The 21,959-nt window shown below is 46.6% G+C and overlaps 1 protein-coding gene across 1 annotated transcript in view; it reads right to left on the reverse strand.

The window, feature by feature from the left end:
• The window catches only part of LOC126236045 (BMP-binding endothelial regulator protein), a 748,120-nt gene that overhangs the window by 81,223 nt on the left and 644,938 nt on the right, over positions 1-21,959 (reverse strand). Inside the window, exons 4-5 of the mRNA XM_049945081.1 lie at positions 13,140-13,242; positions 2,465-2,641 (exon numbers count right to left, since the gene is read on the reverse strand). Coding sequence (XP_049801038.1) covers positions 2,465-2,641; positions 13,140-13,242 — 280 coding nt within the window. The remainder of the gene's footprint in view (positions 1-2,464; positions 2,642-13,139; positions 13,243-21,959) is intronic.

Consider the following 21,959-nt stretch of genomic DNA (forward strand, 5'->3'; position numbering starts at 1 on the left):
AAGTGTCACGGAGCTGCTTCGAGAACTCAAATGGGAATCCATGGAGGGAAGGCGACGTTCTTTTCGAGAAACACTATTGACAAAATTTAGAGAACCGGCATTTGAAGCTGACTGCCGAACGATTCAAATGCCACCAACATACATTACGCGGAAGAACCACGAAGATGAGATACGGGAAATTAAGGTTTGCCCTCGCACTGGCTGGCTCTGAGCACTATGCGACTTAACTTCTGAGGTCATCAGTCGCCTAGAACTTAGAACTAATTAAACCTAACTAACCTAAAGACAACACACACATCCATGCTCGAGGCAGGATTCGAACCTGCGACCGTAGGCGGTCGCTCGGTTCCAGACTGTAGCGCCTAGAACCGCACGGCCACTCCGGCCGGCGCCCTCGCACTATTTTCGAGTGGAACAGGTGAGGAGGGGGTGGGGGGGGGGTGGGGGGGGGGAGCAAATGTCAAGTAGTGGTACAGGGTACCCTCCGCCAAGTACCATGCGGTGGCTTGCGGATTATCTACCGGGTGGTTATTAATTAATCTTTCCCTGTTTGAGACGTTATAACAAGGAAAATAATTACTGTACCAGTACCAAACTTGGTAGCACTAATGTCTAGAGTTTGGGGGTGCAAGATTTCCATGCGTCACAGCGCCACCGGCCAGTTCCAACTATGGCCACCAGGTGCCGTGATCAGTCATCGTGATTCACAGCCTCACACACCTGACCAATCGCAGTGCACGTGTTCGCGTGTCAACATGAGCTTGGACAAAGGGAGCAGGGCATTACCGGTGAAGCTCTATTGTCAAACCAACAGTAACCCTGGAGCTGCACTTCAAGAATATTGCCGGCTGAGAGGATTACGAAAGAGTCCTCTTTCTCCACCTGCAGTTCAGGGCACGATGAACAAGTTCGAATCAGCTGGGGAACTGGGCGTCGCTCCGGGAAGAGGCCGACGACCGGGTGCACCACATGTGGTTGATGAAATCGCTGTTGCTATGGCAGACAACGCTACGCGCAATTCCCGATCGTCAGGCAGTGCGCGTGTTGCGTCACGACAGCTGGTCCACTGTACGGAAGCTGCTTCGAACCATTCTCAAATGGTATCCGTATAAGATGCGTGTGGTACAGCAGCTTGCACCATAGGACGTACAACAACGTGTTGACTTCGCTTTCTACTTTCTCGTAAGAACTGAAATTGACGAGGGCTGGCCCTGGACCATCCTGTGGATAGACGAAGCTCATTTTTCTCTGACGGGTGAGGTGAACACACAGAATCGCCAAGTATGGGGATCTTCACCTCCAATTACTGTGCGTGAAGTTCCTCTGTATGGTGAACGTGTCACCGTATGGTGTGGCTTCACGGCTACGTTCATCATTGGCTCATGCTTTTTTGAATAGGCTGGCGCTCAAGGACTAAAGACGTGCCGTGTGACTGGCCAGCGTTTCGCTAGTATGTGATACCCGACCTACAGTAGAGAGACGCATTGAACTCAACAGTTTTCATGCAAGATGGGGCCCCACCGCACATCGATCGGTTCCAAATGCTTGGCTGGCACGATCACCTGATCTGACTCTCTGTGATGTCTGGTTGTGGGGCTACCTGAAGGACAGGGTTCACCAGGGGAACAGTCACACGGGTGCTGATCTGAAGCGCAGCATATCAAGAGAGGTAGCCAGCATACCTTCGGACATGCTTCGTTCTGCTGTCCAGAATGCAATCCTGCGCTTTCGGGCACTTCTGGACTCCGATGAGCGCCGTATTGAGCCCCTTTTGTACCGGTATGTAATGGTATGATGTACCGTAGCAGCACATTAAAAGTGTTTCAATTGAAGTGACTCTGCATTATCTCTGTTCCCCATGTCCTTGACATTAATGCTACCAAGTTTGGTACTCGTACGGTAATTAGTTTCAGTGTTATAAAGTGTTAAATACGGAAAGTTTAATTATAACCACTTGGTATGAAGATGTAGATATGGGAGCACAGCGGGAAGAAACAGTTCAGTTGCATGGATATAACTTGAAAAAGTCGATTGTTTTACTTAGGATCAATAGTGTTTAGTGATGGCAATTCAGGTATGGTAGCAGCTGTAGAATGCAGATAGGTTGGATGAACTGTAAAAGGTCGTCAGACGTACCGTGCCAAGCATAAATCTGAAGACTATGGGAATGGTGTTTACGGAACAGCCAAAAATGCGGTCTTCTAATACTGAGGTGTCAGTCAGGTATTCCCTGTTGGAAAAAAGCTTCGGAATGTGTCTGTGTGTGTGTGTGGGGGGGGGGGGGGGGGAGGAATACGTTAAGAGGCACCGACAACGACACCATGTTTAAGGATCGCAGCTCTCGATTAGTTCGAGATGAGGGTTAAAACTTGACGGCGGTTACCCTGTACAGGAGAGGTGAGTCGGAAGTCGAGGCGCAGTTGGACTGTGCTAGGTTGCGCTGGGCGGGGCGGCGGCCGCTTACCTGGACAGGTGGCGCAGCATTGGCCGGCGGCGGGCGGCAGCGGGTCTCGGCAGGGCGCGTGGCAGCGGATCTGCGACTCGGTGACGATGCCCGCCTCGCAGCGGAACACCGTGCACGGGTCCTTGGCGTCCCGCCACTCGGAGCCGCTCGGGTGCTCCACGCCTTCGTGCACGCACCCTGCACACAGGTCCCGCCGGAGCTGTTAACACGGCTCAGCAGCAGGCGATAGTCCACAACACACAGCGAAAGTCCACCTGCTACTGAATCAGTGGGCATATCAGCACTACAGAACAAGGAGGCTCGCCTCTCGTATCTCTGTTCTAGGCAGGGCACAACAAAAAGGTCTGGCTAACCTTTCAGGAAACATTCTTCACCCATAGAAGAATAAAATGTGTTGTATGGATACGGGTTCGGGAACACTATATTTCCATATTAGAGCTCATTTTCTCTTCAGTAATCACATGCATCGAGCGAAACACAGAAACAAAACTTACCACAGTTACATGAAACGTTTTCTTATATACCAAATGCACAAATACGTCCGACCTCCTGTGGGAATCTCTTGAGTAGCGAACGGTAGTATAATGGACAGGGACTGCGGATAGGTAGCGGTCGGTGGGAGTGTGAATAGGCCACGAGGCGTGCCGAGTTAGTCGGTGCAGTTGCGATAACGCTTTGTTCCGGATGGCGGGTTCGAATCCCGGTCCGGTACACATTTTCGCTCGTCGCTGCTCATTCCGCTTAATGTCCTGCTGCAGCTGACGGCAGTGATTCCCCTTAAATTTAAATATATAGTGATCGAAATATCCCCTGGGTTCCGTTATTTACAATGTACAGTAAGCTGTAGTTCTTAGGTTCGCCGCCGTGACGGATGGTTAGGTAGCTCGACGCTCTCCGGAAACCCATTGGACTTTCATGTGTGGGTGCATCCGTAACCTCTTGTGTACGGAACCCCGGTACAAGAAGTACAGAGTCTTCGTGCCCGTATTGTGCAATGCAGTGAATCAATACGCAGATTTCCAGGGATACATCAGGGTGCCAGGGATCCATTGCTACATCAGATTGATGGAAGTATCCTTGCTAATGGAGGCCATTTTGAACATTTCGTTTAGAAAAGTGTTTCGTACTGTGCTGATACGTTCTATTTCTTTGTGTTTCCCACGATTCATGTGTTGATCTCTAACATGGAAATAGAGCATTTCTGGATTCATCTTTATGTAATACATTTTTTCCGTCTACAGGTAAGGAATTTCTCCTGAAAGCTTGGCCATACCTTTTTGTTACACCCTGTATTTTATTTTCTGCCACTGGCCAGTTTCGATAACACGGCCGTTTTCAAGCTATCCTAGAGGACATATCAAACAAGCTTTAAAACACAAATGTAATCAATTGATAATATCAAGATTAAAAACAAAAATACCAAAACTCTTAAGGGTGAAGCGAAACGATAGTCAATATCAGATGATAAAATGACTACAAACTATACTAATGCGCGTATGATCGGGGCTTAATATGTTGTCCAATCTTACACGCAGTCAAAGTAATCCACGTGCGCATAATTTGTTCATCAGACTCTGTACAGCGTGCTTCACAATTTCTGTTAGAGGCTTCTAACGGTTGAAAAGGGGACTTGGTAGATAAAGTCTTAATAAGGAACTCATGTACGGAAATCTACCGTTTAGATGTTTGAAGATCGGATCAGTTTCAAATCTCAGGCTTCACGGCACTCATACGGCGGAGACGTCGAGTTATGGCCTGTGTGCTCTACAGGAGGCCTCGTCACGGCTCATGTTTCGAGGACTCGTCGTTGGACGAGCCGTTTCTCGTAGCCATTCTTGTAGCCGGACATCATATGTCATAATTACAAAAGGAACTGGCGACAGCGCCCTATGCTCAGTGTGGTGTGCTTACCGTGAAGAGAGAGATCTGAAACTGATCAAATCGTCAAAGATTTTATATTCAGACGATACGATTCCGGTATGGTCCCCTGATTAAAACCTCATCTACTAAGTCCCCTCTACAGAATCATGTAACAGAAATTGGGAAACACCCTGTACAGTACAATGCAAGTTAGTGTCGATATAAGCACGAGATCAGTAAACAGTGATCTGTAGCAAAGACCCTTACCAGCAGGACGTGTGCAAACACTGAAGGCCAAACACCGGAAATTGGTCACCTCCACATCCCTCAGCACACTCTGTGAAATCTAATGTACTCATTCGAGCGCAGGTGAGTCCATTTTGACAACAACACCAGCATCTTCACTACTGGGCGGGAAATGAAGTATGTCCTGCCATAAGTACATGTGTGTAACCTTTAATCTTTTTATCATGTGGTATTGTACATGGGTTCTTCTCATTCTTAAATTTTTGGTATATTTTGTAATTTTTATGTAGTCATGTGACTGTGCGTGTTTTGAAAGATTCTTTGATGTATTTTGTAGTAGACCCTGAAAATAGTTGTGTGATCAACACTGGCCAACAGCATAAAATAAAATGTAGGACAGAAATCGACGGGTTGTAGAGCGTGCCTTGAGAAGATAACTGAGGATAGCAAACCATGTTCGAAAGAAGAACGCCTGCCCTTCCGTCAGCAAACGTGTCAGATAATGAGTTGCGATGCTGACACCCCTCTGCTTATCGGTCCACGCTGTGTTGCTGTGACAGGCGTAGATACGTTAGGCGCCATCTAACGTCCTAAAGTCCCCAACACATACTGGCGGCTCCATTACGGCTAGTTTACACGACGACATTAAGTTGCGAAGCTGATTTGGTGTTTTGCAGTGGACCAGTCGTTCCTAACCTTTCCGAGACCAGTTATCCTAAGTTCAATGAGATACTAGGTATTACAACCTCCTCCCCCCACGTCATCATCAACATTGGCACCTAACTAAACTTTAGAGTGAAAAGTAATTGTATTTCTAAAATAACGAAAGATGATTGATATTTAGTTTTTGTAACGTGTTTCAGTGAACCACGAGATAATGAGTCAGTGATGCAATTGGCGCTGCTTCTTTTTAACAACATTTTCTTGTAGAATATTGAAGCAATTCTCAGTGCATCGCGAGTGCTACCTCCAATTACTTCTCAGAAAAGAAAGTTCACTAATCGCATTGAGGGAAGACACTTATTGTTCCCTTGCACCACTCGTCTTCCTAGCGTCACTTGCTTCACCCACCCAGTGCGCCCGCATTTAAAATCAACCACATTAAAATGTGTGCACTATGCTTAGGCCTACTTTTTGTAAATTACTTGAACGGTCGACTCCTTATTGTGAACTGGCAGAAATTGAAAGAATTCAAGCTACCAATGCTTTGCGTCTGACCACTGCACCTAATAATAATAATAATAATAAATAATACAGTGTAGGCCCTACAGCAGCGTAGTAGCCATTACGCACGAGGGTTGCCCAGAAAGTAATTCACCGCCTTTTTTTTTCTCAGCCGAAACCAAAGATACGAATGCGAAACGTTACGCATGTATTATGTGAAGTCTCCAGAGTGAGCGCGCCAAGTTTCAGTCACTTCCGACAGATAGCGTAGCTGCAGGACATTTTCAAAATGGGGTCTGTAGGTTATGTATGTTACAAGCAACGTGCCGTCATTGAATTTCTCACTGCAGAGAAAGAAACTGTGGGGAATCTGCTATCGACAGAAGTACAGTTAGTCGCTGCACACGGAGGGTGAGGTCATCAGAAAGCGCTTCGGCGGAGCTCCGCGGTTGGCAGCGGTCGTGGAGACCATCCACGGCTGTCACACCTGACATGTTGCAGCGAGAAGATGTTGCCATTCGCGAGTTTGGGCCATTAAAGGATGGCATTCGTGGAAGGCATTTTGAGGACGATGAGGAGATGATTACCACAGTGAAGCACTGGCTCCGCCACCAGGACAAGGATTGCTATCAGATGGTTCATATGGCTCTAAGGACTTAACATCTGCCGGTCGCAGGTTCGAATCCTGCCTCGGGCATGGGTGTGTGTGATGTCCTTAGGTTAGTTAGGTTTACGTAGTTCTAAGTTCTATTGGACTGACGACCTCAGCAGTTAAGTCCCATAGTGCTCAGAGCCATTTGAACCATTTGAACCACTTAACATCTGAGGTCATCAGTCCCCTAGACTTAGAACTACTTAAACCTAACTAACCTAAGGACATCACACACATCCATGCCCGTGGCAGGATTCGAACCTGCAACCGTAGCAGCAGCGCGATTCCGGACAGAAGCGCCTAGAACCGCGCTGGCCACAACTGCCGGCGATTGCTATAGACAGGACATACACGCCCTTGTTTCGCGCTGGATGAAGGCCGTAGAACGGGATTGAGATTGCTTAGTAACATGGAGTGTATAGATAAAACACCATTCTTTCGTGTGTGTAATTCTCATTATGTTCAGTAAAGAATTGTTGAATAAAAAAAATACGGTGCATTACGTTCTGGGCAACCCTGGTATTTGTTGCCATGCTGTCAATTATTTCGTTTATTCTTGCGAAGTGAATAATGAACTAATTTCTGGTCCACAGTGGGAACTATCTACAACTCGAAGAAGACATATTCATGGGATATTTAAGCATATCTGAAGTACATGTCTGTGTTACTGTCCGCAGCTCGTGGTCTTGGGGTAGCGTTCTCGCTTCCCGCGCACGGGGTCCCGGATTCGCTTCCCGACGGGGTCAGGGATTTTCTCTGCCTCGTGATGACTGGGTGTTGTGTGTTCTTCATCATTTCATCATCATTGACTCCCAAGTTCCCGAAGTGGCGTCAGTGAAAAAGGACTTGCAACACGGCGGCCGAACTTCCCCGCATGGGGCCTCCCGGCCAACCATTCCATACGATCATTTCATTTTATTTTGTGTTTTACTGCCATAGATGCGTGGTTCAAAGTACTTAGTGTTGTATGCAGAGGGTGGACTATGTAAGGAAGATGTTCATACGTTTCGCACGCTGTAATCTCCGCCACATTGCGTCACAGTTAAAGCTAGTATCGGGGGGGGGGGGGGGGGGAATGTAATTATTGGTAACTTAAGTAATCAGTATTACAGTCGTACGAAATACTGATAACAGAAATGATCTTTTGAAAATAAATTAGTTTCATTACAAACAAATAACTGAACCATTTTGTATCCACCCCACAGAAAATTACATTCCCCCCCCCAGCTGTAAATACTCCCTGGTGGGGCGCTGTGGATGCAGCGGCACGAGTCCGCTCTTCAGTTTAGGCGTTTTGTGAGCATCAAAATCGTCTCTGAAATGTAAATTCTGGCAGCTGCATAAGTAGTGACAGAGTTAATACTCGTGTACATGAAGTAAGAGATGTGCTTTGAGTTCGTGGTTGACTTAAAAAATGACGTCAGCTCGGTTTTTCAGCGATTTTGCTGCAAGAAATTATTGTGGAAGATCCGATAAGCTATTTCGGCCCTCTGAGAATTGCATCATAACAGTTCACTTTTCTTTTCATGGTGCGACAAGGAAGAAAGATACCATAATGCGTGAGGCACTGTCGCCAGAACTGAAATTGCAATTCACATTGCGTTTTCTGGTAAGCGGGGATTCGTATCCGTCTTTACAGTAGGTGTTGCCTGTTCCACGGCCAGGCATTTTACTGGCAAGTGTTTTTCGTAGTTCATTAGTGTATGACTTTCTAGTGGTATGATTTTTGCTCTTCATCTCAGAGCTCGTCTGTCCAACCATTTCCAAGTCACCCAGCACGGCCACAAGTGCAGCAACACGTCGCTTCTTGCTCGTGTAGACTGCATCATTGAAACCCCACAAACACCCGTGCAAGCAGTAGATGTCCAAGAAGCGAACGATTTTTTCCGTTCCTCGCTTCATATTTAACATTATATACACGCTACCGACAGAACAGCTAACGTCAAACCACGCACGACTAATAGTTGGAAAAAGCTGATACAATTCAGTTTCGCCAGTGAATTGCGCAACCGCACGCCTCGAATAAGCAGTGGCCAACAGTTCAGTTTCGAAACTCGGGTTCGCAACCAGTTTCATCGTGTAAACCAGGCTTTACGAGAAGTTCTGTATGCGCTCCGTCAGCGTTGTAACTCAGTTTTGCTGCAGTGTGGGTGGCCTAGCGACAGGCGTTATGCTACGTGATTTGGACACTCAACAGCGCCGATGGATGGCGTTCCCGGAAACGGTCTGCTATCCTCAGTTTGTTCTCAAAGACACCCTCTACAGCCCCTCAAATTTGCCAGCATACAGACAAATGCTGCTCATCACATGTTTCATCCAATACCCATTGTCAACGATAAACGTCGGTTTGTTTTTCATTACAAGCAAAATGTCTTTTTAAGTGGAATATTATGTTCTTGTTCGATAAAAGTAAGACTTCGCCAACCAGAACTTAGACCATTGTTTCAGCAGATTTACATATCGGTCGGTGATTTTTCACTTTTGTCTCCGAGTAATGTGTATGCAACACTGAATTCTTACGTTACTTTGATCTTATTTACAGATTTGTCGAGGGCAGTACCCGAAACGACGTAATAAATGGACATATATTAAGAAATATGGACGGCGTGAATCGTAAAATAAAGTGTAACAAAGGGTTGTGGCAGACACTTAACTGTGAATTGCAGAGTAATCGAATAGATGTAGATGGGGCTATACCCATTAAAGTTTAGCGCCAAGTTTAACTGCCCAGCGAAGGTGCGGTGCACAGTGTACAAAGGATGGACAGAAATATGGAAACACCAAAAATACAACATATTATCTTACCTAATACGGTATAGGAAAACTGCTGGCATTCAAAACAGAATCCAGAGTTCTTGGAATGGATAAATACAGGCCATGTACAGTTTTCAGAGGAAACTTATTTATTCCATTCTTCCTGCAAAATATTTGTACTTTGGGGTTACGTTGATGGAGCTGGATAGTGGTCACGCACCCTTCTCTCCAAAGCAGGCAGCAAAGGCTGCAAAGGATACCTGGTGACTATGGTGTCCAGGGCAGGTGCCACAATTCATCCTCGTGCTCATAAATGTAGTCTGGGACGATGTGAGCTGTGTGACCATAGGTCCTGTCGGCTTGCAACACAGCATCACCATTGCGGAACAAACATTGTGTCATGGGATGGTCCTCATCAGCGAAAATGGTCACATAATCCGTGGCAATAAGGTGAGCTTGCAGAGCAGCCATTGGACCCATGGGATTTTTGTCCAAATCATTACCGAATCTCAGCTATGTTTCAGCATTGGGACGTAAACTCGGCCAAAAGTTGGAAACCGTGTGAAACAAGACTCATCCGGCCAAATGACATTCTTCCATTGCTTTGTAAACCAGGTTTTAAGGCTTGGGCATCTCGTTTTCCTGTTACAGGGATCTGAATCACTGATGAATGGATCTGGAACTCCAGTACGCCCTGTAATTCCCTGCTTATGGAGCCGCCTTCGTGTTGTCTTAGTACTGACAGGGTTCGAAGTACGACATTGAGTTCTGTAGTGACTTCTGCAGACGTCGTCTCCTTATTTTTCTTGAGTCGTGACTTCAATGACAGTCGTTCATGATCACTCAACACACATTTTCGTCCCCGTTGTGACTTACCAGGTTTAGAAGTATGAAACCTGAATTTCCCTGTAGATGGTGCTAGCAGTCAGAGTAGGGCCCGTGAGACCACGTCTATAGCGCCATCTGCTTCATGTAATGGCTGACGACGAATGTAAACACAGTAACCCAAGTTCCATACATCGTTATCTGTTTCAAACCCGTGAACATGTCGCGTTTCGTGCATACATACTACGATTTGCGGACAGCATTGGTTTTCCGTTATCATTTGAAGAAAGCTGTTGCAGAATCGCATCGAATGCTTGTCGGAGCTTTCGGTTAAACATGCTCTTCGGAAAACCTAGTGTTTCGAGTGATCCAAAAAATTCCAAAGTGGTGATTTTGACGTCAGAAACGATGAGCGAGCCGGCCGCGCGGGGTAGCCGTGCGGTCTTCGACGCCTTGCCACGATTTGCGTGGTCTCCCCCCCCCCCCCCGTCGGAGGTTCGAGTCCTCCCTAGGGCATGGGTGTGTGTGTGTTGTCCTTAGCGTAAATTAGTTTAAGTTAAATTAAGTAGTGTGCAGACGATATTGGATGTAGTTGATACTCAGACTCAACAACTCGCGGACACAATTGAATGTGACGCAGAAAGTCGTTTCTCTTCGGTTGAAAGCTTTGGGAAAGGTGCAGAAAGTGAGAAAATTGGTTCCGCATGACCTGAATGAAAGACAGCAGGCAAATCGAAAGACCACTTGTGAAACGCTGCTCGCCAAGAACAAAAGAAAGTCATTTCTCCAACGAATAGTGACAGGTGATGAAAAATGAATATATTTCGAGAATATTAAGCGTCGAAAATGATGGATGAATCCAGGCAAACCATCGACATCCACTGGAAGACCAACTCGCTTTGGAAAGAAGACAATGCTCTGTGTTTGGTGGGCTCAGAATGTGTCTTCAATTATGGGCTGCTAAACCTGGTGAAACTGTTAACACTGATCGCTACCAATAGCAAATGATCGATTTGAATCGAGCATTACGTGAAAAACGACCAGAATATGGAAAAGGCAACACAAAGTCATATTGCGCCATGATAACGTCCCATCACACAGCAAAATGGGTCAGGGAAACGATCGAGGCGTTCAGATGGGAAATACTAGGGCATACGGCTTATTCTCCAGACTTGGTTCCGTCCGACTGTCATCTATTTGCATCACTGGGACACGCTCTCGCTGAACAACGCTTCAGTTGATATGAAAATGTACGAAAATGGCTCGTTGACTTTGAATGCATTCATAGGCTGCCGGAGAGGTAGGAGAAATGTATAAATAGCAATGGAGATTATTTTGAAGCCAATACTGTTTATCAGTTGCAGACAACACACGTCTAATTATTGCAAATAAATTCCGGTTTCATACTTGTGCACCTGGTAGAGGATGAGACTTTCCCTGTATGCAATATACACTACTGGCCATTAAAATTGCTACTTCAAGAAGAAATGCAGATGATAATCGGATATTCATTGGACAAATATATTATACTAGAACTGACATGTGATTACATTTTCACGCAATTTGGGTGCATAGATCCTGAGAAATCAGTACCCAGAACAATCGCCTCCGGCAGTAGTAACGGCCTTGATACGCTTGGGCATTGAGTCAGAGCTTGGATGACGTGTACAGGTACAGCTGCCCATGCAGCTTCAACACGATACCACAGTTCATCAAGAGTAGTGACTGGCGTATTGTGACGAGCCAGTTGCTCGGCCACCATTGACCAGACGTTTTCAATTTGTGAGAGATCTGGAGAATGTGCTCGCCAGGGCAGCAGTCGAACATTTTCCGTACCCAGAAAGGCCCGTACAGAACCTGCAACATGCGGTCGTGCATTATCCTGCTGAAATGTAGGGTTTGTAGGGATCGAATGAAGGGTAGAGCCACGGGTCGTAACACATCTGAAATGTAACGTCCACTGTTCAAAGTGTCGTCAATGTGAACAAGAGGTGACCGAGATGTGTAATTAATGGCACCCCATACCATCACGCCGGGTGATACGCCAGTATGGCAATGACGAATACACGCGTCCAATGTGCGTTCACCGCGATGTCGCCAAACACGGATGCGACCATCATGATGCTGTAAACAGAACCTGGATTCATTCGAAAAAATGACGTTTGGCCATTCGTGCACTCAGGTTCGTCGTTGAGTACACCATCGCAGGCGCTCCTGTCTGTGTTGCAGCGTCAAGGGTAACCGCAGCCATGGTCTCCGAGCTGATAGTCCATGCTGCTGCAAACGTCGTCGAACTGTTCGTGCAGATGGTTGTTGTATTGCAAACGTCCCCATCTTTTGACTCAGGGATCGAGACGTGGCTGCACGATCCATTACAGCCATGCGGATAAGATGCCTGTCATCTCGACTGCAAGTGATACGAGGCCGTTGGGATCCAGCAAGACGTTCCGTTTTATCCTCCTGAACCCACCGATTCCATATTCTGCTAACAGTCATTGGATCTCGACCAACGCGAGCAGCAATGTCGCGATACGATAAACCGCAATCGCGATAGGCTACAATCCGAGCTTTATCAAAGTCAGAAACGTGATGGTACGTATTTCTCCTCCTTACACGAGGCATCACAACAACGTTTCACCAGGCAACGCCGGTCAACTGCTGTTTGTGTATGAGAAATCGGTTAGAAACTTTCCTCACGTCAGCACGTTGTATGTGTCGCCACCGGCGCCAACCTTGTGTGAATGCTCTGAAAAGCTAATCATTTGCATATCACAGCATCTTATTCCTGTCGGTTAAATTTCGCTTCTGTCGCACGTCATCTTCGTGGTGTGGCAATTTCAATGGCCAGTAGTGTATATATCTTCGATGTGGTGCCTCTTGAAACAGCATACACAGCTGTTTCCATATTTTTGTCCTCCCTCTGTACACTGCACTCGCCATACGAGCACCATCAGTTCGCACACGTTGGAATTCGCTTAGCTCCGAACAGTGCACTCGCAACTACACAGAACACCTTTCTGACCGCAACTGGCGCTGCCAACGTACTGAGAACCCTGCCAGGCTAGTATCGGCATTTATGTTCAAGAGTGCATTTCTCGCTGCGTGTGTCCATATTTTTGTCCGGCCCCTGCAACTTGCGGACAGACTGGAAGCTGTGGTGTGCTCTGTACTCACCCTTGCAGATGCGCCGGCAGCAGTTGTTCCTGGGATCGTCGACGAGCACGTGGCAGCCCTCGTGGCTGGGGCACTCCTGCGGCTGGCACTGCACTCGCCCGTTCTGGAACACAGTGGGGGAGCGCCTGCTTACGTTTACGGTCTGACAGCGACTGCAACCTGTCTGCGGCATCTTTACTGCGTCTCTACACAACTACACAGGCTGTATCAGGCGGATCAGCAGATACAGAGTGGCCAAAATAAAACTGGTTTGGCAAATATTTCATGCACCTTCAGCTAGGCTACCAAAGTTACATGTTCCGCACCTGGGAGTAAAGATCTACTCGTAAGGTGAGTTGCCTACATTATGGTGCACGAAGTATTTACCGAACCAATTTTATGAGAATTTTTCGACCCTGTATTTTAACGGATGATAGTGTAGACTGATTCGAATAGAACATTCCAGACAACATGCGCCCAATTATTTGTTATTGGTAAGAGAGATACAGTTGTTAGAATGAACCCATACAAAAACTAACAGAAGCTGCTAAGCAAAGTCGAATCATTAAGTTCAAAATAGATTTTCATAAATTCCACCAGCGACTTCAATGCGCCTTCTAATTCTTTTAACATCACCACGAGTAGCTCTGAGATCGTCTTGGCTTAGTTTTTCTTTGTAGAGTTCGCCTTTCAGTCATGCCCGTAGCCCATCATTGCCGATCCAACTTCTGCGGAACGTTAGGTTTAGATTGAATGTTACCTGACGACTAGAATGTTTAGGGTCCCCTACATGCTGGGAAAAAATACCCTCCTTGTAGGCAAAGGAACCTCTGCCAATAACGACGTAAGCAAGTTTCCGAAAAGACCTAGGCAATGGGACTCCGTAAGACGATGTGGAAACGCAACAGACTCAGTCAACTGATTATCTACCATACCACACCACACATTTACAGAGAAGTGTACCTGAAAATGTGTATCCACAGAAGTCTTCGTCAGATCACCGATGTGAATTACGAGTAATGTTGATACTTTCAAGAGTGACAATGCATTCAGCAATAAACAGTATTAATGGGATTACTCGGTGATTGGAAAAGTAACCAACAACAAAATTCCGATCGTTTACCTTCATCTACTTCTAACCATTCCTCCTGAACCATCCGGTATTTAACTCTAGCTGACTATTAACAGATAAAAATATCTACGGAATGAGCATTGCCTACACTGAGGTGACAAAAGTCCTAATATCGTGTCGCACCTTCTTTTGCCCGGCGTAGTGCAGCAGTTCGACGTGGTATGGAATCAACAAGTCGTTGCAAGTTCCTTACAGAAACACTGAGCAACGCTACCTCTACACCCGTCTATAATGGCGGAAGTGTTGCCGGTGCGGGATTTTGTGTACCAACTGACCTCTCGATTATGTCCCATAAATGTTCGATGGCTTTCATGTCGGGCTGTCGGGGTGGCCAAATCGTTCGCTTGAATTGCCCAGAATGTTCTTCAAACAAATTGCAAACAATTGTGGCTCTGTGACATGATGCATTGTCATCCATTTCATCGTTGTTTGGACACAGGAAGTCCACGAACGGCTGCAAATGGTCTCCAAATAGTTGAACATAACCAGAATCCAGTCCATTCCTTGTAAACACAGCCCAAACCATTATGGAACCACCACCAGCTTGAACAGTGCCTTGTTGACAACTTGCGTCCATGGCTTCGTGGGGTCCGACGACGACAGAAGGCAAAAAATTTAAACCGGTGCCCGCAAACAGCCTATGCCTCTCGAATAGCACCCAGATGGCCACTGAGTTTAAGACCCCCAACTTATGGACGATTCACAATCAATAGTGTCAAATGCCTTCACTGTGCGAGACACTGCGGTCACGTTTGGGATTATATCAAGGACACTAGCGCAAAATCTTGTGATCAAGAACTTTTCGCCGCAAACTGTCTTCCCGATGCCGCTCAAGGACAGTACAAGGGGCGACAATTTCTTCTTGCACCAGATTTAGAAACTGCTCATTGTTGTGAAGGGGGCACCAACTTGGAAGCTGTAAGCTAAGCTGTGACATGAGAGTCCTCCTTGATTATATGTACTAAAATTGAAAAACTAGAGCCGTCTTTACGATGTTATTTATTATATGGCTACCAGTTTCGGTGCTTCAGTGCACCATCTTCAGGCCTTAACTGACGCTGAGGGGTTAGCTCCAGTCATACACACGTCTCGTCAGTGGCCAACATCTATGAACTGGTTTTCGCCGACCACCGGTAACAACGATGTTCTGTCTCCAACCATCAATTACTAGTTGATGGCTACTAGTTGATGGCTGGAGACACAACATGATTATTACAGGCAGTCTACGAAAACAAGTTCAGCAACTAGTTGATGGCTAGAAACACAACATCATTGTTACAGGTAATCTGCGAAAATCAATTAATAGATGTTGGCCACTGACGAAACGTGTATATGACTGGAGTCAACTTCTCAGCGTCAATTAAGGCCTGAGGATGGTGTACTGAAGCACCAACACTGGTAGCCATACAACAAATAACGTCGTGAGGGCGGCTGTAGGTATTCCATTTTATTACACAAGTGAACAGCTGAGGTCCGTCAAACCTCCTCTCACACACTTTAGACATTGCGCCTGAAGAAATAGTTATATCGAGTGGCAAAAGAACAATAGTACATCGCAGAAAAGAAGGAGAAACATGGTGAACAGTGTAAAAAGGTCGGAACTCAAAATTGTGCTGATATGTAATAAAGCGGTAGTGCGACCTCCAGACGAGATGAGAAGAAACGCAGATCACAGAAAATCGTCCCACTGATGATGCCTTAGAGCAAGAAAAAGGCGAAACGCGTATGGGAAAAATAAATTAAGCGTCAGCAGGAAAAGGCGGTTTTATTTACAAAAGAAGTATAAATGTAGAAGTAACTTCAGGCGTTCCCCAGGACAGTGTGTTGGGATCGTTTCTGTTCATGTTGTATATTAATGAACTTCGGGACACTATAGACAATATAAATAGCAAAGTCAGAGTTTTCAGAGTTATCGCTGTTGTCTACAATGAAGTACTGTCTGAAAAAAAAAAAACTGCAGAAATACTCAGTCGGATCTTGGTTGGATTTCCGAGGTGTGCGAGTGGTTAAATGTTCATAAATATAAAACGAAAATCGTAGAATCCTATTTATTTGAGTCCCGGTTTTAGGATACTCGGGAAGTGCAATCAGTCTGCAAAGGAGATAACTCAGAATACACTCGTGCAGCCAGTCCTCGAGTACTGCTAAAAGTGTGTGGGACGCAAACCAAACAGGAGTAACAGGGGATACTGAACGTTTGGTCACACGTTTGTTTGACCGATGGAAGTGTCACAGCGGTGCTGAAGGAACTGAAGTGTCAGACTTTTGAAGACAGGTGCAAAGTAATTCGAGAAAGTTTCAAGAACCAACTTTAAGTGATCTATCTAGGAATATTCTACAAACCGCTTCGTATCTCTCCAGTACGGGTCGTGAGAACAAGATTAGAATAACGATAGTACTTGGAGGCGTTTAAGCAATCATTTTTATCGGCGCTCCATACATGAGTGGAACTGGAAGAAGCACTAACAAGTGGCACAGTAGTAAGTATCCTCTGCTATGCATTTCGCCGTGGTTTGCAGAGTGTGGATGTAGATGTGGACTGTTTCTTATTATATTCATGAGATGCTGTCGAATTTGTGGGAGCAGAAGTCTCTATCGTTTCGTATAGCCCGTCTAAAAAGGAAGGAAGATTTGATTTATCGTCCCGTCGACATCAATGTCATAAGAGATGGAACACAGCTCTGATTATGTCAAGGATGGGGAAGGAAGTCGGCTGTACCCTTTCAAAGGAACCATCTCGGCATTTGCCTGGAGCGATTTAGGGAATCACGGAAAACCTGAATCTGGATGGCCGGACGGAGGTTTCAACCGTCGTCCTCCCGAATGCGAGTCCAGTCTGCTAACCACTGCGCCACCAGGCTCGGTGGTCCGCCTAAAGGAGTCGCTTTCACGCATCCGGATTGTACGCGACATATTCCTCTAAGGAGGACATTTATTTTCCTCATGTGAGGAGATCTGTTATAGACTGCCAGGTATTGACGTTCAGTCTGTTGATGGATGACTCCAGAAGTACGAAATTCTCTCCGCAAGAATGCCTTCGCGCTTCAGTCTGGAACCACGCGACCGCTACGGTCGCAGTTTCAAATCCTGCCTTGGGGCATGGATGTGTTTGATGTCCTTAGGTTAGTTAGGTTTAAGTAGTTCTAATTTCCAGGGGACTGATGTCCCATAGTGCTCAGAGCCATTTGAACCCTTTTTTGAATGCCTTCGCCTCTTGAATTTGGTGTAGCTGTGGGTGGACGCCACTTCGACCTCGACCCTGGGCGTTGCTGAGGTCACGGGCCCGTCAGCTGCTTACGATAACCCGCCCGCCTGCAGAGGCGTCGCCTCCGTGGGCCAGGTCGCCCCCCTCAGCTCGTCAGGGAGCCCAAACTGCGCGGCCGGGCTTGTCGCGGTTGTAATCTGATGAATTATGTGTAATCGCCGGCCATTATGGTGTTTCCCCGTGTTCCGCATAACTTACCCGGGTGGCGCGCGCGGCATGTTGATGAGGCGAGGACGGCGCACGATCGGTCGGCCGGTCGCGACGGCGGCGCGCGGGACCCGCGCAGCCCGTCCGACCTGACGCCGCGATGCTTATCCAGCCGAGTCCGACTGCGCTCGCTCACACGCCAGCGACTGCCTGCCTCCGGCCGACGGCTCTAGACGGGACGCTCCACCAGTATAGGCGGACTGCTGGGAAACAGTTCGCTACTAGCTAGCCATATTCAAGGAAGGTAGCTCTTGAATGAATCTCTCACTCTGCACCACTGCGTTGAGCGTATATACTGTCCGGACAGCCATTTTTAAGGCGGATTGACCTCAACATACCGGGTGATAATACACTACTGGCCATTAAAATTGCTACACTACGAAGATGCCGTGCTACAGACGCGAAATTTAACCGACAGGAAGAAGATGCTGTGATATGCAAATGATTAGCTTTTCAGAGCATTCACACAAGGTTGGCGCCGGTGCGACACCTACAACGTGCTGACATGAGGAAAGTTTCCAACCGATTTCTCATATACAAACAGCAGTTGACCGGCGTTGCCTGGTGAAAAGTTGTTGTGATGCCTCGTGTAAGGAGGAGCAATGCGTTCCATCACGTTTCCGACATTCATAAAGGTCGGATTGTAGCCTATCGCGATCGCGGTTTATCGTATCGCGACATTGCTGCTCGCGTTGGTCGAGATCCAATGACTGTTAGCAGAATATGGAATCGGTGGGTTCAGGAGGGTAATACGGAACGCCGTGCTGGATCCCAATGGCCTCGTATCACTAGCAGTCGAGATGACAGGCATCTTATCCGCATGGCTGTAACGGATCGTGCAGCCACGTCTCGATCCCTGAGTCAACAGATGGGGACGTTTGCAAGACAACAACCATCTGCACGAACAGTTCGACGACGTTTGCAGCACAATGGACTATCAGCTCGGAGACCCTTCACGCTGCATCACAGACAGGAGCGCCTGCGATGGTGTACTCAAAGACGAACCTGGGTGCACGAATGGCAAAACGTCATTTTTTCGGATGAATCCAGGTTCTGTTAAATCATCATGATAGTCGCATCCGTGTTTGGCGACATCACGGTCAACACACATTGGAAGCGTGTATTCGTCATCGCCATACTGGCATATCACCCGGCGTGATGGTATGGGGTGCCATTGGTTACACGTCTCGGTCACCTCTTGTTCGCGTAGACGGTACTTTGAACAGTGGACGTCACATTTCAGATGTGTTACGACCAGTGGCTCTACCCTCCATTCGATCGCTGCGAAACCCTACATTTCAGCATGAAAATGCACGACCGCGTGCTGCAGATCCTGTACGGGCCTTTCTGGATACAGAAAATGTTCGACTTCTGCCGTGGCCAGCACATTCTCATGATCTCTTACCAACTGAAAACGTCTGGAGAATGGTGGCCGAGCAACTGGCTCGTCAAAATACGCCAGTCACTACTCTTGATGAACTGTGGTATCGTGTTGAAGCTGCATGGGCAGCTGTACCTGTACACGGCATCCAAGCTCTGTTTGACTCAATGCGCAGGCGTATCAAGGCCGTTATTACGGCCAGAGGTGATTGTTCTGGGTACTGATTTCTCAGGATCTATGCACCCAAATTGCGTGAAAATGTAATCACATGTCTATTCTAGTATGATATATTTGTCCAATGATTACCCGATTATCATCTGCATTTCTTCTTGGTGTATCAATTTTAATGGCCAGTAGTGTAATTAATCGTCGGCGGGGTAGACGCGCGGTCCGGGCGTCTTGTCACGGTCCGAGCGGCTTTCCCCCGTTGGAGATTCGTGTCCTCCCTCGGGGATAGGTGTGTGTGTGTGTGTGTGTGTGTGTGTGTGTGTGTGTGTGTGTCGTCCTTAGCGTACGTTAGTATAAGTTGGATTAAGTAGTGTGTAAGCTTAGGGACCGATGGCCTCAGCAGATCGGTTCCATAAGACCTTACCACAGATTTCCAGAAATAATTAAACTCTCCCTATTTAACACGTTATAATACGAAAACTTATTACCCTACGAGTACCAAACTTGGTAGCATTACTGTCAAGGACATGGGGAACAGGAATGATGCTGTCACTTCAACTGAAAAACTTTTAATTTGCTGCTACGGTACATCATACCATTACATACCGGTACAATAGGGGCTCAACACGGCGCCCATCAGTGACCAGAAGTGCCTGAAAGCGAAGGATTGCCTACTGGACAGCAGAACGAAGCATATCCGAAGGTATTCTGGCTACCTCTCTTGATATGCTGCGCTTCAGATCACCACACGTGTGAATGTTGCCCTGGTGACCTGTCCTTCAGGTAGCCCCACAACCAGACATCACAGAGAGTCAGATCAGGTGATCGTGCCAGCTAAGCATTTGGATTCCAAACGTGCTTCGGAGAAACACATGAGCTACACGAGCGATGTGCAGTGGGGCGACATCTTGCATGAAAACTGTTGAGCTGTATGCGTCTTTCTCCAGTAGGACAGGTATGACATCATTGAGAAGCATATCGCACTAACGCTGGACAGTCACACTGCACGTCTTTGGTCCTTGAGAGCCACCCAGTTCAGACTGGGCCAATGATGAAGGTAGCCGTGAAGCTACACCACACCTTCACCATACGCAGATCATGCACAGTGACTGTTGGTGAAGATCCCCACAGTCGGCTATTCTGCGTGTTTACCTCACCCGTCAGAGAAAAATGAGCTTCGTCTGTCCACAGGATGGTCCAGGGCCAGTCCTCGTAACCTTGAATCCTTGCGGGAAAGTGGAGAGCGAAATCAACAGGTCGTTGTGCCTGCTGTGGTGCAAGCTGCCGTACGACATGGATCTTGTAAGGATATGATTTGAGAACGGTTCGAAGCACCTTCCGTACAGTAGAACACGGGATATTCAAGCGTCGTGACACAGCACGCGCCCTTCCTGACTATCGGGAATTGCGCGCAGCGTTGTCTGCCATAGCAACAGCGATTTCATCAACCACATGTGGTGCACCCGGTCGTCGGCCTCTTCCCGGAGCCAAGCCCAGTTCTCCAGCTGTTTCGAACTTGCCAGCTGCTCGGTGAAATTACGCTGTAGTGCCATACATTCATCCAACGTCCGCCAATGTTTATAATTTTGCATTTTCCGTAGATACCTGTATGAATACCGATTTCTGACAAATTTACGCAACCCTTTCGTGGTGCGTTGCTTCTTTTGTCTTAGAATGTAATACTGACTGATTAAGAAACATTATTAGAAAGTTATGGTGTATATTTATTCACGAGATGTTACACTGATAATTTGTGAAATTTAAGAACAATGTGAATTTCTTCAGATGCTACGATAGTATAGCTAAATAAAAAGCTGATACGTGGGATTAAATACTCTCATATAGACAAATAATGATACAGGTAATTAACGTAAATAGCCTAAGTACGAAAGAGTAATACATCATACCATAAGGCCGATTTATAGCGGTATCTCAGTTGACTATGTGTCTTTATATCTTTATAGATGTTTTGTTTTGTTCGTTTGCAGTTTTCATTGTGTATTGTGCACAAAAAATGTGTGTGATGTTTAACATGTTGATTTTCTGCATGAGTGGACACAAGAGAGTCGTAAGTGGGATTTATTTCGAAATTTCGCCATTCACTCTACGAAAAATCTCGGGCGTTTTCACGTATTAAAGTAAGAACAATAGAACAAAGCGAAACCTTACACATCGAAAACTTCGCAGATGAATGGCATAGCACAACAAAAACGCAGCTGAAAATGGGAATCATCTGCGGAAACATGTTGTGCAAAATATAAATAAATAGAAAATCGCAGCAAAAAAGTTATTTTATATAAAAAACTTTATTAGAATTGTATCTTAAGTGTATGTGTTGAGTGAGATGGGTGGGTGTGTAGTGTGGCGTCATGTTTTGTGTTATATGAATGGAGCAGGGCAGGACGAAACACGGTGCCGGTACACGGCCTACTCCTCTTCAGTAACATCAAGGGGTCTGAAGAGCTTAACGTCCCCTTCCGACGGACAAGTCACCTCCAGTGGTGAAACACGCCCTCAGCTCACGAGACTCTGCGGAAGGGTCTGCCATTTAATCCGAAACATTTGCGCAAAAGCTGGTGATCAGGAAGTTTGCGCTGCCACGTCTCCTCCATATACAGGCCAAATACTGGTAGTAAAAAATTACCCCCACCGCCGTCATTACCACCACTTTCACAATCACTAACAACA

Source organism: Schistocerca nitens, chromosome 2 (genome assembly GCF_023898315.1).
Source record: "Schistocerca nitens isolate TAMUIC-IGC-003100 chromosome 2, iqSchNite1.1, whole genome shotgun sequence".
NCBI classification, from domain to species: domain Eukaryota; kingdom Metazoa; phylum Arthropoda; class Insecta; order Orthoptera; family Acrididae; genus Schistocerca; species Schistocerca nitens.